General features: G+C 55.3%; 1 protein-coding gene across 1 annotated transcript; it reads left to right on the plus strand.

Moving 5' to 3' along the window:
- Positions 1-14,911: 14,911 nt before the first annotated feature.
- FOXD2 (forkhead box D2) lies at positions 14,912-16,608 on the plus strand (the record flags this gene model as incomplete). Its single annotated transcript, XM_082483529.1, has 1 exon — positions 14,912-16,608. Exon 1 carries the CDS (start codon positions 15,217-15,219, stop codon positions 16,606-16,608), a length of 1,392 nt encoding a protein of 463 aa, XP_082339655.1. The 5' UTR covers positions 14,912-15,216.
- Between the last annotated feature and the right edge of the window lie 571 nt (positions 16,609-17,179).

Below are 17,179 nucleotides of genomic sequence, written 5' to 3' on the forward strand. Positions count from 1 at the left end.
TGGTGGGAGACACACTTGTGCTGCTGTTGTGATGCTGCCACGTCTTACGTTTTTAGTGACACTTTCTAAAGCGATCTATTTTATTATGATTTTTTAAAAAGCGAATGGTAACTAACCCCTGCTGAGGCATGCGAAGACTGCAATAAGCTCTCCATCATCTGGAAGCTGCAAGGTTTGCCGATGCAGGTCTTACTGGGCTCGATGGTTTCCGTTTGCCTGGCAGGGAATGCATCTTTGAGGAATCCCTCGCAGGTGAAGTTCTGATTTAGCACATCAAATTGGGAGATAGAAGCTTTCCTTCCTAGCAACAAAATCAATTAAAATTCCAACCTGTTCACTGGCCGGGCTGCTGCTCTTTATTTACAGGACTGCCAGCCAGACCATCTCGCCAGGTTTGAAGGCAGAATTCCCCATCCCCGGATTTAGGGTTTTGATTTAAACATCCTCCAGTTCAGCATGACAAGCTAGGACTTCTCTCCTGGTTTTCAAGGGTGTCCTCTGAAGCAGCAGTAGTTTCTCCTAGTCCCTATTGCACCTTCCTCCTGCTTAAGGAGGAGTCGGATGTCAGTTGAGCTTTGGTACAAAACTGAGCATCTCATTGCCCGGCTGCTGGTCGTGGCTGAAAGCTGGGTGGACAGGCGGGTACCCAGGGAGTCAGCTCTTGCCCACAGCCTGGGAGCTTGTGGCTTTTCATTCTTTTATCCTATGTGCTCCATAGAAACTGAGAGTGGGGTTAGTATGAGTGGGGGGAAGAGAATGCTTTTTTTCCTCTTGTCCTCCTTAAAATCGACGCTTTATCTGTCCCTAAAAACTGGCCTAGCTTTGGTCTGCTGCCTTCTGCTGAGCCGGTGGGCTCTGGGTCTCCTCCCTGGTCCCTCCAGCTTCACCTTTTCAACTTTACACTCTGCTCCCAGCAGCAGCTTCTGTGCATTTCCCTTAGTGATGGCCCTGCTCGAAAAAAAGGACATTGTGAAAAAACTTATCCCTTAAAATCCTTTGGCTCTTTACAGAAGATAACTATAGACAGAGATCTTTTAGCTAATGAAAGTTTGCAAAGCGCCGTTCCTGTCCCTAACATACTGTCCGTAGAGATGGACTGGGGGGATGCTGAAATAATTGCTTGCAAGGACAGTCAGTAGAAAGGACACTCGTCATAGCTCACATTCATTCCCAGGATGTGATCCTGCAGTGTTTTTCAAACAAAAGCACTTTTGAAGTCTCCCCTAAGTACCCAGGGGGTCAGAGCCAGCCACGTGCCCGAAGCACTGGGTCTGCTGGCTTCCCTCCAGCGTCGCCGGGCGCCGGGCTGGGGCTCTGCTGGGTTTGCACCGCGAGCGGGAGAGCGTCTGAAGCTGGGGAGAACCGAGTGCTGGCGTAAAAGAAAAATGGTGTTGGGCGGAGGGGGTGGGCAGGCAATGCTGTGGTTCTGCCTGGGTGGGATGCACCAGGAAGATGCGGCCCGACGGGGACATCTCACATTGGACTGAGCCTGCTCCTCCCCAGTCACCCTGGAGCCCTGCAGGAGCTGGAAGTCAGTGTCGGAAAGAGCTTTCCGAGTTCCTGGCGTCTCTGGGTGTTAACTCAAGTGTTGGTGGAGCCAGGGGGGGCTCAGGGTGCCTGAAAGGCTGGCCTGTGGCTCGCTCCTGTCCCCCAGCTGCCTGCGCCCTCCTGCCATGGGGCTTTCTGGAGAGCAGCACCCAGCTCTACATCTGGGGGGGGAATCTGCAGGAGACCCATCCTACCCCTGTGCCTGTGCAAGAGGGGTCTTTTCAACCAAGGGGGACCTGGCACGAAGCAAGAGCCACTGCAGTGGGCTGGATCCCCAAAAACCTGTCTTGGAGAGAGCAGATGACCCCATGCTGATGCATCAGGATAGACCCTGGTGTGCAGCATTGGGTTGCACATCTTCCCAGGGCCTGTCCCAGAGTCCCCAGCAAGTGGCAATAAGCCACCTTCGCTGTGGGCCTTATGCTGCCAACAAGCTGGAAAACACAAGGAACAACCCCCTTTTCTTCTATAGATAGAAGAAACCCCCTCTCCTATAGATATTAATCCTCACATGCACAGACCTCTGGCACTTATATTGTGATTGTCATTAAACTAATGCCTTAAGAGTGTCTTCTTGGTTAACTTAATGTATCCCAACTAGGCTTTTAAGCATTCATTTCAAAGCTTTGTTTACAGTTAGGGTGAATCTAGCAAATGAGTAGGATTCAAGTGTCATGTAAAGCATGAGCCTTGCTGGGAAAGAGTGGTTTTAAGCTTTGGAAAGTTTATACCTGTGCTCTTCAGTGTCTTTTCAATGTCCCTGTTTAGTGAATAAGAGGGATTTGAATGAAACAGGAGTAATTATCACCCAGATTTCAGTCGTGAAACCTAGTCTCCTTTGAAATCCTCCTCTCTTTATTTGGCAATACCCAGGGAGTTTAGGGAATATTAAGTAATGACAGTCATACCTATCTCGATCTTGCTCACACAAAAGACAGAGGCAAAACTTTCTTTGCTTTCCAAGGCTGTGGAATGAACGTCATCCTTCAGGGCGAGGGTAAGAGGTCCTCTGGACATCCCACAGTGGGGAGAGCCCCATCTCGAGCCCATGAGAAGCAGAGGGGGGTTTGGAGTGGATCCCGAGCACCAAAGAGATTTGGGTGGCGATCTGGGCTATTGCCAAGGCAGTCTGACTTCTCGGAGAATGGCCCTTTGCAGATCAGTCTGAACACAAATCCCTCATGCTGTGTGTCCAGAAACAACCCAAATCAGCTGCCGCTTTGAAAAAGGTGCTTGTTTTCCTCTGGGAAATACTGGCTGCCCAGGGAGGACCGCCTGAGCTGCCACCTCTGTCTGCCTACAGCAGCACTCTGCGTGTTTCGTGCTTGTACCGCCTTTCTACAGCCTCCCCACAGGCTAAAACAAGCAGTAAGAAATGCTCTTTCCAGCTGATATTCCCAAGCTATAAATAGTGTTTTCCACCCGGTTGCAAACAAACACAACATTAGCTGAAATTTTAGGCGAAGCACATTTCCTGAAGAACTTGTCCGTCCCTCTGGTAGTGTTAGATTTTGCCTGGATGCTGCCAGCTCTCCGCTGGCAGTCCCAGTGTTGGAAATTTTATACCATAACTGGCTTTTATTCTATGCAGTGCTTTGCCCTTTACCAATACACGGCTTGAAGACAGTCAGTGGTGTCTCTTGGAGGTAAAGATTGAGTCAGTAAAGTCAGACGGTGATGGGAAGATGGGCAGTGGGTGCAGAGGGACCAGCTAATATTGGCTTTGCCGGCTGATAATGAGTTTTTAACAAATTAGCATCCGGGATTCAGCACTTCCCAAGCTCTGAGCTACATCTTGGAGTATCGGGGGTCTGTCACCACCTCTGCTATGTTATATCTGTGTCTTTTATATTTGGGTCCTTCCTATCCGGGCTGGAGTGGGTATGTGATGTGATGCAGCCGCTGTGTTTGAACGGGACCGGAGCAGCACTGCCCTGAGCTCCGCCGCTTTACCCCACGGGGGTAACGTTCCGGCGTGGGCGGGGGTGGCAGGGGGGGAGGTGGCCCGGGGTGCCAGCCGCTGTGCTCAGGCCAACACTGACCTCCAGTGGAAAGCCCTGGGAAGCCGCTCCCGGCCCCCGCCATGGGTCCGGGGGGACATGGGGAGCGGGGGGGGAGGGCTCAGCATGTCCCGGCAGCATCCCGCCCGTTGGGGTCTGTCCCGTTCACGGCTGCGCGGGGAAGGGCAGGACCTCGTTGGAGGCTCGGGATATGGTCAGGACGAGAATGAGAAGGGGGGTGAGGCTCGTTATTAAACACGGTAGGTTGGATGTAACTCCCAGGCTGGGAAATCCCTAAACCACCAATTACCGATGATGGGAAGATTTCAGAGGAGATGGATTTCTCTGGCCATACCCTTCTTTACCCTTTTCCTGAGCATTTTCTGGCTTTATCCTCTTTTACCGTTTTCCTAAGCATCCGCTGCAGGCCATCTCTGGGGACAGCACAGAGGGGCTGGATGGCGCTGGCTGTCCCCCTGCAGCTCTTCTCCCTAGAGTGAAAACAAGGAAACAAGTGTAATGTCAAAGGAAGTGGCAAAGGTGGGGAGGGCAGCGATGAAGGAGTACTTGTCTGCCGCAGCCAGCCTCGTTAGCAGCCTGACTTTGTGTTTGAAACGTGCTGTGCGGTGTATGAGAACGGCAGAGCTGGGGACTGGCCCGACTCTTACAGCACCCGAGAAACAAGGCTCCTGCGGGTAGGCAGCAAAGCGGCAGAACCTGAGCATTGGCACTGTGACACCTACAAGCTCTTGGGAGAGCATCCAAGGTCCGTTCATTTCATGGTCTTTGTACTAGGGCTGCTGAAGTGGTTACACTGCAACAGTTGGGTTTATGCATGTATCGAATCAACTGTGCCATCCCAACACCGACAAGCAGCCCTAGCACCTCAGGGTGCTGCATGTAGGAAGGATGCACCTGAGCCAGTTACGTACACGTCTGGGAAAAGTTCATCTTCCATCTGCATCGGCTCTGCCGAGTCAAAGGAAGCAGTGTACGATGTCGGCGGAGGATGGGCCCAACAGCCTCAGACATTTCGAGTGTTTTCCATCTGCATCACAGACATCTCTACTCGGTTTTAAAACTCCTTCTGCTGACCGGGCGTTGGAAACCAAACCCAGCCCATAGATCTATTTTCAGGAGGCTTCAAGCAGCCCAACCTGGCTAGAGAAAACAGATCTCAAAAAGCACAAAATTGTCTGAGAGTACTGTCACTGGCCATCCTGGCTCTTTGCTCAGAGAAGGCCATAGGTCTCAGCAGAGGAATTCATTCACCAGTGCAGGTCAGGCCAACTCAGGTCTTGGTTATATACTTTTCAGATGTTCTCTGCTTGAAAGACAAGAGACTGAGTAATGTTGAGGGGACGCTGCTGCACCACGTTATTTCCAGTTTCAAAAAGATGCTTCACATGGAGCTGTAACTCCTCTGAGCATCCCATCCAGCACTCATCCACAACAGAGACCTGTTTGCCGGTAGGAAAACAGGAGGCTGCTGAACTGATTTAATCATTTGGGGTCTTTACCCTCAAGAAATCACAAGTTTTACCATCCCAAAGACACAATTAGGGAACATTTTTCTGACAGACCCCAAACACATTCCTGCACAGATACGCATTGTATGGAGATGGCAAAACTGGCCTCTTGGTCGAGGTTCTCCCTTCAAATCACCATGGAAATGATGGAAGTGGAGTGTGGTTTTGCCTCCTGCACCGTAGCCAGCACCCACGAGGTGGCAGCCAGGTGACACCTTGGCCAAGACCCTGCAGCCCACCCTCAGCTTTCCTGCTCAGACCCCACCAGCCGCAGACCCTCTCCCAGCAACATTTGCTCCTCGCTGGTTACTTATTATTAGGTTTTCCACAGTGTTGATTTAAGCGCGTATCCATCTTCCCCCCGCCTCGAAGCCTTTTCTTTCCAGGCTGTCTGCTGCTTGGATTCTCCCCGAGCTGATGCTCACCCTCTAAGTATAATTGCAATACAAAGTAGTTTCAGAATAGCGTGCAATAGTGGCTAATTATTTGGAACAATTATACATAACAAAGACAGAGCCAAGCAGCAAGAGGGCTTAATTGTCTGGCCAAGCATGAAATAGCACAGGATTATCGCTAACAGGGGGAGGGGAGGCAACAGAGGGGAATTGCCCCATAGAATAGGCAAGAATCCAGGCTGCTCTGGAAGTTTATTGAAGAACTTGAAAATTCCCCTTTGAAGCATCTTCTGAGATGCCAGAGAAGACATGAAAAGGATAATGACCCAGAATATGGGCTTAAGGCACAAATCCCCACACTGACAGACTCCAGGCCTACAGACGCTTAAGCACATGCTTAAATTTTAAGCACATGAATAGTCCCCTTTGACGGCTCACGTGCTTAGAGTTAAGCTCAGGCATAAGTGTTTGTAGGATCGGAGCCCAGATTTTTATTACAACTAGGCTCTTCTCAGTAATGACAGGAAATAAGAGACCTGTAAAGCGCACAAGCTCCTAGGGCGATGTCGCGAAGCCCTTCACTCTGCGTGAGTGGCAAGCGCCTGCGATGAGCCATGGGAACATCCGTGCCTTCCCTCCCTGCCATGGAGCAGGGGGAACAACTACTGTGCGGGTGGTGAGAGCAGCATCTCCAAGATGTGGGTGAGGAGTCGGGCCTGAGAGCCCAGAGGTGTTGGGGAGGAGGTGAGGAGGGTGCAAAATGGGAACAGGATCGCTGTTAAAATTAAAAAGGTGCTGTGGATGTTGCTGGGGTTCAGCCTTGCTTGGGAGCACCAGAGAGCAGCATTATGGGAAGCTTCTGAGATGTTGGGAAAAGTGGGAATAAACTTCATTAAAAAAAAAAAAAAAAAGTGAAAAAAAATATTTAAAAAGATCCTGCGGAATATGAGCAAATCGGTGCAATAGCAGCTCCTCTCCAAATATTCTTTGCTTGAACACACACCTGCTTTTTCTGCAGAATAAGGTTTCTCTCACATGAGATCTTCCCTGCTCTTTCTCCATCTCTGAAGCCGGGTTTTTTGCAAGGCTTCCCATTTTTACAAGACAGCTACCTGCTGGGCAGCAGCACTTGTCACTCTGCTTGGACCTGGATCATGGGTTTTCAATTATCTTTAGGGGTGGAAGGATTTGTTTTTATTAGTGGGACAACAGCCTTCTGCTGGCGACTGCAGATGTGCTATTCGCTGTTAGCAGTAGTGGTAGAAAGAGAAAAAGTGGAAGATGTGGGATATAGAGGCTGTGGGCTTCGGTGGGCTGACTATGACCACAGGAAGGTACAAGACCTATGGTACCTGCTGTCCCACATGCTCCCACATGTCATGTCCCAGACCTACAACCATGGATTGGATCATAGAATCATAGGATGATTTAGGTTGGAAGGGACCTTGAAGATCATCGAGTTCCACCTCCCCTGCCATAGGCAGGGACACCTCCCACTAGACCAGGTTGCTCAAAGCCCCATCCAGCCTGTCCTTGAACACCTCCAGGGATGGAGCTTCCACAACCTCTGTGCAACCTGTTCCAGTGCCTCACCACCCTCAAAGTGAAAAATTTCTTCCTAATATCTAATCTAAATCTCCCCTCTTCCAATTTGAAGCCATTCCCCCTCATCCTATCAATGGGATGAGTGCCCACGACAGCAGGAGCGTATGAGAGCTGCTAACTTCCTGGGAAGTTAGCTGAAGGAGATTTTTCCTTAGGAAAAATGAGTGGAAATGTGGAGGACACGTCCCTCCCTCCCGTGGGAGGCCAGACCCCCATCCCCACTGCTGGGCTGTACCCTGCACACCTATACTGTCCCCCCAGCGGCTCTGCAGGGCTGTGCTCCACAGGGTGGGAGCTGCTGGTGGAAGAGGTGACCCTGCCGCTGCCTCCATTAGTGCACCTGGGCTCTCACCTATGGCTCAGGCATTGGCGCCCATAGGTCCAGGACTGCTGCTAGCAGCCACTGGAGGGCATTATATGATATATACGGCCGCCTTATCCTGTGATATGCATACCTTTCTTTACCTTTCTCAGAGGCAGACATGGTAGAGCACACGTGCTATGGAAACACCCCCATTGCCTTCTCCTCCTTTACATCCAAACGCCCATACCAGGGGGGGCTGGGCAGCTGACATCCCCGGTGGGGAAAGGACAGGCCAGCATGTGCCAGCATGGGCTGGGATGGCCCTCAAGTGCTTGGGACCTTCCCAAACCGCCCTGATGCCTCAGCGCATCGCCAGCCCGCCGGGACGTGCCTGTGCAGCAACCCGGAGCAGCAGAGCACGGCTGGAGGATTTTCTCTGAAGCCAGAGGTTAATTATGCTTTATTGGATAATTTTCAGCTGCCAGTCCTGGCAATAAAGGGGATTTCCTCTAGATGGCACGCTTATCTCTGCACTGGGAGGGAAGCCCTACCAGCCAGCTTCCCCTGCAGGACCCCAGCGATGTATTTTCAGGGAGCAGGTAACTTATCCCAATGCCTCGTGCCCTTTTATAACACAATTTTAATGCTCAACATCTAGACTATGCAAAAACCTGGAAAATGGTAATAAGAAAAAGGCATTTTGTAACAAGCGTTGGTGGGATCCAGTTAGCTGGACCATGCTGAGTATCCATCCTGCAGAAATCAGGTCTTTCCAAGTAACATAAAGGCAGATGTTTTACATCTGCCTTTCCTTCAGCAGCCCTCGGTGTCGTTTCTTCCATCCGAGTGATGCAGCTTCCTCTTCCCAGCAAGAATAAGCAGAGGCTCACCGGCAGTAAGTGAATGAAGGGGGGGAGTTGTGTGTGTACGTGAAGCTTTGACACCCCCAGAGTGGCTGGATTAATTTTAATCTGTGTGTTGACAGGCTTTCCCTCTCTTGCCTCTGTGCAGCTCAGGGCAGCAAATTCTTCTGGTGGTTTGAAGAAAGGAGCAGGAGAAGTTTACACTGGACTGGGGCTTCTGGGGATGGGTTTCTTGTGTGACCCTTTTACCCACCATGCACTGCAGAGCACCTATTTTATACAGATGGAGAACTGTCCCTTGCAGCTACGATGACGCTGCCACAAAGTCAGCCTGGGGTGTGCCAGAGCTGTGTGTCCCAGCGCGCAAAGCAGGGATTAGCTTTGGGTCCTGGACCTGAAGGAAGGAGCTGCTGGGGGGTGGAAGCGCTGAAGCCGAGCTGTGGGGTGAAGCTGTGACCTGGTAGAGATACAGTGGAGGAATCGGCATCCGCAGCTGTACGCTGGTGGGGCAACGGAGCTGAGATTCACCTTTGTGTGCAGATTCAGCCTCAGACTGTTACAGTGATGCCTGGTTTGAGATTTTTCCTACCTGGCTGTCCTTCACTGCGAAAGGGGACAGGGTTAAAGGGTTTGGCTCTGCCTCTGCTTCTCTACATGGGTGAGATACTTCACCTCCCTCCCCATACTTTATGTTGCCAACTTTTTCCCTCTGTTTATTCAGCTCCTTCCCAAGATGGGATCCGAGAAAAGGAGCCCTGTGCTATATTCCTGTGCAGTAGCGATATCGCAGCCTCCAGCTGACTGAAGCATAATCTTATTTGCGGTCTAGAGGCAAAATATATCTATGAACCTGTTTGTGAAGCAGATCTGTAGATATCAGCATGTACGTGTAGGGCAGATTTTTTGCAAGGGTACAGCAGATTCACCCCAACCTGATCCCCAGCTGGGGGTTGCTGGATACTTCCAGATGCAAAGATTCCTGTCCCCGGCCATTTACTACATGCAGAAAAAAAGATAAAAAGGAGTCAAACACCTTTTGTCCCAATCAAGCTATATTCCAGTAATTCTCCACCTTCTCTGTAATTTCCTCCTTTGAAGGCCCTCTCTCTGGGGCTGGGCCCCAAGCTGAGGGTCCTCAGGTGGCATTTCTGGCAGAAGTGGACTTTTGCGAACTCAGTAGGTGAGGTGGGCACTCAGGCTGCTGAACTGCTGGATGCAGAGAATGGGGCAGCAGGGATTTACTGGGACACGTGTGGCATGATCAGATGCTAACATGGAAAACCCGGACTTGGAAGCTTCATCACGAGTTTCTACATCCTTGTGAATCTGGCCATTTATTTAGGTTCTTGCACTGGTGCACCTACTTCTGGAAAATCTGATTCCCTCCCACATACACGCCCCCCCCCCCCCCCCCCAAAAAAAAAAAAAAAGAAAAAGAAAATCCTCTCTTTTATTTTCAGGGGATTCAGGGAAGAATGAAGTGATTTAGCAGGCTTGTTTTCACAGGGATATTTTTCCTTGTGCGGTAGGCAGAGTTACCAGGCTGTTCTATACACGTTGCCATGTGCCAGAGCATAATTGCCTTCCACATGCATCGGCCTTTGGCTAATGTGTTTTTTATGGCAACAAGGAGAGCTGGATTTGGTGAGTCTCAAAAGTGCACCTGGTGGTTTATGGCTTGAAATCACTGCGTTCCTCTGAGTCATGTAAGTGTATGTGTGTGTATCCATCTCTTTTCATGTCAGATTGCTGAAGAACAGTACAAAAAAAAACCCAAACTTATACCAAGCCAGAGTTTATCGGTTGAGTGTTAAGCTGCATATAAGCTTGCCTGGTGGGCTTCAAATCCATGCGGAATGGGATCAGTTATGAATAGAGAGCAGCAGACAAAGTTTTTGAACTGCAAGTCTAAAACCAAGGACCTAAAGTCAGATCGCAGCACCTAAATAAATATGTGTGTATGGGGGCAGAGGAGTTTCCCACTCATCTGAAGAGCAGGAAAGGTGGGGAGAGTTGTCCTCCAGAGCTTCATGGGGGTTCAGCCCTGCACATGGAGTACCTGGGAAAAGCTTCCCTTAAAATCTAGGCCTTTTTTCGGTGTGGATTTTGAGACACCTGCATTTGAAAATGCAACTCAATGAAACCGAGCTGTCCAAAATTTGAGCTCTGCAGGGATGGATATAGGTGCTTGTCTCCAGTGGTTTGCAAACTGGGAATTTCATGCATCTCACATTATCCGGCACCACCATTCCCGCTTACCTCCCTGTGTGGGGAGCTCCTGATGTGCAGGCTGCAAAGTAATCTTTGCAAGCTGGGAGCTGGCAGTATGGGGCTGGAAAAAAGGTTGAACTGCAGGGAGCACTGAAGGTCTGAGCCTTGGATATGGAAAGAAGAGAAATAATATCAAAGGAAATCACATAAGTGGAAAAAGAGCCCCCTGGGGCAGCCCAGGCAGCAGCAGGTCTGTCTTGTTCGTGTTTTCAGAGAAGTTAGAGGTCAGCCAAGCTTGATAACGAGGTAATACAGAAAAATCCATCGCTGAGCCTTGGGGGACTTGTAGATGCGGTTCTCATCAGAATAAACGAATTTAGATGCTGCTCGGCAGAGGAAACAAGAACGATTATGTATTGCAAAACCAATGGGTCGTCTGGAAGGATTTGGGAGCAACGTGGGCTGGGCAGGAGCTAAACCTCCCCAGAACTGCCCAAGCCAGCGCAGGGAAACACTGCAGGGCCCCATGCTGCCCTTTCCCGGGCACAGCGGCGCAGGATCAGGGTTTCGCCCCCCTCTGGTAAACCCCAGCACCGGGGGATGCTCCGGCCAGGACCGGTCCCTTAGACGGGGGCATGGCCAGTGCCGGGGCAGGAGCGGCGATCGCACGCCCCCGGCAAATAACGGTCCCGTCGGACAGGCAGGCAACGAGCTTTTCCCCGTGGAAAAAAAATGTGCCTGGTCTTTGTAGCCGTTTTGCAGCTCGCGGGGGCTCCGACCCGCTCCCACGGAGCTCCCCGGGCGGGGGCACCGAGACCCCCGGGGGAGAAACCTCGTCCGGGCGGGATCCACCTGCTAAAGAGGTCTGCAGGGCATCAAAACGCCGACCCAACGCTTCATTAAGACAGGCAGGACAGACAGCGAAAGTCAATTCAAAGGAGGAAAAAAAAAATCCTAATCGGTTGATGGCCACTTTCTTTTTTTTTTTTTTTTTTTTTTTTCACACTGTTTGGACAGGTTTTGGAGACCCTCCCCACCCTGCCAGCTCTCAGCTACACACACGTTTGATACTGCAATTTAAAGTGAAATGTAAAGCAGAGTCGGGTTAAAACGGGAGATGGGAAGGGAGGATGTCTGTAATGAAATACTTCAGAGAAGAGAGCAGAAAAGCTAAAAATCTGCCCTAGGAAAAATGCTTCCCTCCCAGCCCTGCACGCCTGCGAACAGTGGGACGACGACAAGGCAATCTTTTCGGGTAGATCGATAGGGTTTTTCTTTCCAGAGACCGCATCATTTCTTAGCCCGGCGTGCAAAGCCCGTGATTAAAACTCACCCCTCGTTCCTCGTGTGGATGCACGGCCGGGAGCGTGTGTGCGTGTGTATATACGTGTCTGGGCTCCCACCATCTGGTTTGCTTCAGTCCCGGGTTTCCCTTTGCTAAATCATTTCGGGACGGGTGTAGTTTAGGTACTTTTTCTCGTTTTGATTTGTTTCTGCAGCCGATCTTGCCTGGCAAAGCCGAGGCTAATCCCGACTCGGCGAACGGGAGCCGCTCGCAGATGGAGGGACCGGCTATCGTTTCCTTTTGGGTCGTTCCCGACTTTAACGGGGACCATATTTTGCCCTGAAACAGGCAGGAATCTTGTCGATGGTGGCTGATCGGGACACGCTGTATTTCTCGAGCTGCGGAGGCTCTGGATGCGCGATGCTCAAGGGGGAGGTCCCGGCGGGAGCGGGACAAGGCACCGGCCGCATCCCATCAACAGCCGCCTCCGATCGACCCTTCTCGCCCCCTCCCCCCCATATTTTCGGGCTCATCGGGGTCCCGATGCCTGTGAGCACAGCGGCAAAGGGCTCCTCCGCTAGAGCCCCCTCCTGCCCGGGGCTCCCCCCGCGGAGGGGTCCTGGGGGCGGCGGGGCATCCCTCGGCCTCTCGCAGCTCGTCATTTTGCTGCCCCCCTCCTTCTCTTTCCCCCGCCTTCCCCTTCGCCGCCCTGCAGAGGCACAAGGCTCAGCTCCCGGCGGTTCCTCGCTGCCATGAAATGCACCAAGTGGAAATTCAATCGCCCCGTTGTGTGTGTGGTCGAAATCTCTGGCAGCTGCTTCGGAATTTTTTATGACACTTTCGTTTATGTAGGGGAGGCATAACTATTATTTTACTTAATAAAAATGGAAAGCGGCTCGGGTCTTTTCCCTCCCTGCTCTCTTCCATTTGTTCTTCCCACCGCCTTTCCGCGGGGCTGAGGAACGGGGAGTTTAAACAGTGTCTGTAGGAAAGATGCGGCGGCTCCGAAGCGTTTCTCCGCGTTAGCTAATTATGTATATAATTACAAAAAAAAAAAAAAAAAAACCAAACGAAAAAGAAAAAATATATAAGGAAAAAATATTTTATATATATGAATATATATGCATATACGAGAGGGAGATGTATGTGTATGTGTTGCAAACGCAGATTTATCAACATCGGAGAAGTATAAAAGTGAAAGAACCCAGGAAAGCTCCCCCGGCCGTGCCACACGCCGGCAGGACAGTCTTCCCACCTTCCTAAGTAACTCTCAGCACAGTTTATTAATTTCTTTTTCCCCTCCGGTCGAGAAATCCTCCCCGATCGCAGCGTTGGCGGCGAGGGAGGAGGATGCGACCGAGTCCGCGCAGCGGCTCTGTCTCTGTAACAGCCGCTTCAACCGGAGAAGTGCGGGCGAAGCGCCGTCCGCTCCTGCCCGTTCCTGCCCGCTCCTCGGGGTCCCCCCCGAGCTCGGCGAGACTGTGCACCGAGTCGTTAGGGCTTGAGTAATTGTGACCGGCATTTGGAAGCGGGGCCGCGCAGCTGTTTGGCCCGGCTCCCCGGTATTAGTGCTGGAGATTTTATCACCAAATGCTCGCACCTGTTAACGGCAGCGACCGGCAATTCATCACCGCGGATTCTCACACTGCTGAGCGCCGCCCTGGGAGGGGGGTGGGATGGGGGGTCTCCCCCTGGCACCCCCTTGGAGGAAACCAACCCCTTCCTCCCTGCCCCAGGCATCCTCTCCCGGGAAAGCGGCTATGTGTTTGCAGAGCCTCTAAAGGGGGGCGGGGGGGGGGGAAACACCGTGCGAGCGTGATCGGTGTGCCCGCGACAGAGACAGGGACAGCGGGTTGCCACAGCCACCCACGGGGCGTGGGGTGGGCGGCTGCGGCCGTGGTGGTGTCCCCCGCCCTGCGCCGGGGTGGCAGCCCCGGCCTTGTCCCCCGCAGGCGGGGGAGCGGGGTTCTGCCACCCGCGGGGACACTGCTGTGGCTCCGGGAGGGAGGGGGGAGGCTGGGGTGTCTCTGGTTACGGGGAAATCCTCCTGCTTCGGCTGCAGCCCGCGACAAGGTGGGTGTCCGCTGCCCACCGCCCCCTCCCTGCCAGCCGTCGGGCGGGCGCGATGGCGGGACACCGGCGGACGGGACATCCCAAGGCCGGAGGAGATTCCCCGTCCCGGAGGGTGACTGGGGCCTGGCCGGGCTGCGGGGTGGGCTCCCCCCCTTGGATAGCGGTACCCAGCCGGGCCGGCCCCGTCGGGCGGCGACGCGGAACTCGGGTGGCACCCCGCGGACACGCACAGCCTTCGCTTTGATTATTTCTCGCGTGGAAGGAAGCTTGACTGAGCGTTCCTCCTCGCCTTCCACCCAGCACCTGCCGGGCGGCAGCATCCCTGCCGCGGCTACGGGCCCGTGGGAGCCCACGGGGGAGGTTGGATTTCCAGGCAGGGTGCTCTGGGCTCGGTGACGTGTCGGTGACGTGAGCGCGTGGAGAAAGGGGAGTGGGGGATCCCCAAATTCACACGAGTCCTCAAGAGGGCCGAGGGCTTGGCCCTTGGCGGAGCGAGGCTCCCCTCCGGCGAGGCTGCTGGAGGGCGGCAGCTCAGCCTCCGGCCCCGGGGATGGGCAGCCCGCGGGGAGCCAAGGGACCCTCCGCGGCACCCGGGCAGAGGAAGGCGGCCGTCGCATCCCGCAGGAATGGGCCCTGCGAACCTCCAGCACCGCGGAGGTTCTTTATCCATCGGAGGGTGTCTTTATCCAGCGCCGACCCCCTTCTCCAGCAGCAGCCGGCTCCAGGCGTAGTCGGGGGCATCCGAGCACCGGGGAAGCGGGCAGCGCTTTTCCTCGAAAGCATCCCCGCCGGGGGTGGGGGCCGCTCTCTCCGGGGACCCGGACCGAGCCAGGCAGCCCCTCGCCGTGCCCGGTGGGGGCTGTGGCGGGCGACACGTGATACCGGGACGGCCGTATAAAGGCCTGGGGAGCGCTGGCAGGAGGCGCAGAGTGGGAGCGTTTCCATCGGGTCCAAGCTCGGGAGGGGTGGGGAGGGGGGAGCCGCCTTCCCAACTTCTGCCCTCCCCCCTCCCTCTTCCCCCGCCCCTCCCTCCCCCGGCAAGGAGCCGCTGCACCCCCCGCTTCCCCCCCCCCCCCCCCCTTCTTTTTTCTCTCTCTCCTTTTATTATCATTATTACTATTATTTATTATCGCTGTTTCCAAGCTCCCTGCCCAGCCTCCGGGCGTCCCGTCTCTCCGCCCCCGTCCCGCGCCCCCTCCGCCGCCCCTCCCTCCGCAGCCACCACCCCGCAGCTCTGCCGCGGCCCCGCCAGCAGCGAGCGGGGCGCGGAGCGGTGGCGGCGGCGGCGGGGCGCGGAGTCCCAGCGGCGGCCGCAGCCCTCCGGCAACGGCCCCGGGCCCATCCCGGGAGCCGCCGCTAGGTGGGGGGGGGAGCCCGGCCCCGGCCGCCCCGGCCGCACAACAATGACTTTGGGCAGCAGCGGCGGCGGCGGCTGCGGGATCATGTCCGAGCGCTCCCCGGAGGAAGAGCCGCTCTCCGAGGTGGAGGACGCGGATATCGACGTGGTGGGCCCGCCCCAGGATGGGGGCAAGTACAGCGAGGACGAGGAGGAGGAGGACGAGGAGGAGGAGGAGGAGGACGAGGAGGACGGCGGCGATCCGCTGGGGCTCGCCCTGCCGCGGAGCGGGGCCGCCAAGGCGCGCATGGGGGGGTCCCCGGAGCGGCTCTCCCCCGCCGGCGGCTCGGAGCCGGCCTGCGCCCGCGGCGCCGCGCCCGGGGAGAAGGCGCCCGCGGGCGGCGGCGGCGGCGGCGGTGGCGGAGGCGGCGCGGGGGGGAAGAACCCGCTGGTGAAGCCGCCCTACTCCTACATCGCCCTCATCACCATGGCCATCCTGCAGAGCCCCAAGAAGCGGCTGACGCTGAGCGAGATCTGCGAGTTCATCAGCGGGCGCTTCCCCTACTACCGGGAGAAGTTCCCCGCCTGGCAGAACAGCATCCGCCACAACCTCTCCCTCAACGACTGCTTCGTCAAGATCCCCCGGGAGCCCGGCAACCCGGGCAAGGGCAACTACTGGACGCTGGACCCCGAGTCCGCCGACATGTTCGACAACGGGAGCTTCCTGCGCCGGAGGAAGCGCTTCAAGCGGCAGCAGCAGCTGCACCCGCCGCACCCCGAGCTGCTGCTGCGGGCCGGGGCCGCCGACCCCGCCGCCTTCCTGCCGGGCTTCGCCTACGGACCCTACGGCTACAACTACGGCCTGCAGCTCCAGGGCTACCCCCACCACCACCACCACCACCCCGGCGGAGGCGGCGGCGGAGGCGCGGCGGGCGCCTTCCCCTTCCCGGCGCCGCACTGCCCGTTACCGGCTCCGCCGCCTCCCGCCGCCGCCGCCTCCGTCTTCTCCGCCGCCTCGGGGCTGCCCTCCTTCCTGGGCGGCGAGCTGAACTGCAGGAAATCCTTCTACCACCCCCAGCTGAGCCCCACCGCCCTGCCCGCCGCCCTCCTCCAGACCCTGAAGCCGGACCCCACGCCCGCCGGTGGCGGCGGCGGCGGGGGGGGGGGTGGTGGTGGCAGCGGCGGCGGCAGCACCAACCACCCCTCCCGGCCTTCTTTTTCCATAGACAACATCATCGGGGGGGCCGTGCCCCCTCCGCCGCCCAGCACCAACCCCAGCGCCGCGCCCGCCGCTCCCTACCCCGCCGGCCAGGCGGGTCCCCCGGCGCAGGTCCTGGCCGTGCTCAGCCCCGCCTTGGCCCCGGCACAGCCCCAGGTCAGCCTGGCACATGAGCCGCTCCTGCAGCCGGCCCAGAACTTTTCCAGTAAAATCACAACCCTCAGCAGCTGTCATTTTTAAAGTGTGCCGGGGAGGTGGTGGTGGTGGTGGCGGGGAGGTGGAGGGGGGGGGGGGAAGAGTCGCGAAGCAAACGGCCCCTTCCCAGCTCTCCCCCCCACCCCCTTCTTCCGAAAATGCTCCCCTTCCCTCTTCCCGTCCCCTCCTTCCCATCTCCTCCCGTTGTGTTTTAAGGTAGGAAATATTTCCTTTTTTTTTTTTTTTAAAATTTTTACTTTATTTCCAGGCTCTGTGGCATCCAGATCTGTTTGTGTCTCTTTGCTCGGAAAAAAAAAAAAAAAATTAAATAAAGCGGGAGGGCGGGAGGGGTGGGGGAAGAATAATACGATTTCGTCCCGCAAGCGCCAAAGCGTATTTATAAAGTGGCCGTAACAGAAGCTGAGACTTGATCTGGTTGAACACGCAACGTCTTGCGGGGGGCGAAGGGGGGATTGTTAAGAAAGAAACGGTCTTAGGGTCGGAAATGTTTCCTTTGAGAGGTGCGGGTTTTCCGTGCGGGTCCCCCAAATCGCCTGGGAAAGTGGCCAGGGGAGTTGCAGACGGCCCCGGTCGCAGCGAGCTCGTTTTCGTTCCT

The sequence above is a fragment of the Vanellus vanellus genome (genome assembly GCF_965231255.1).
Source record: "Vanellus vanellus genome assembly, chromosome: 5".
NCBI lineage: Eukaryota > Metazoa > Chordata > Aves > Charadriiformes > Charadriidae > Vanellus > Vanellus vanellus.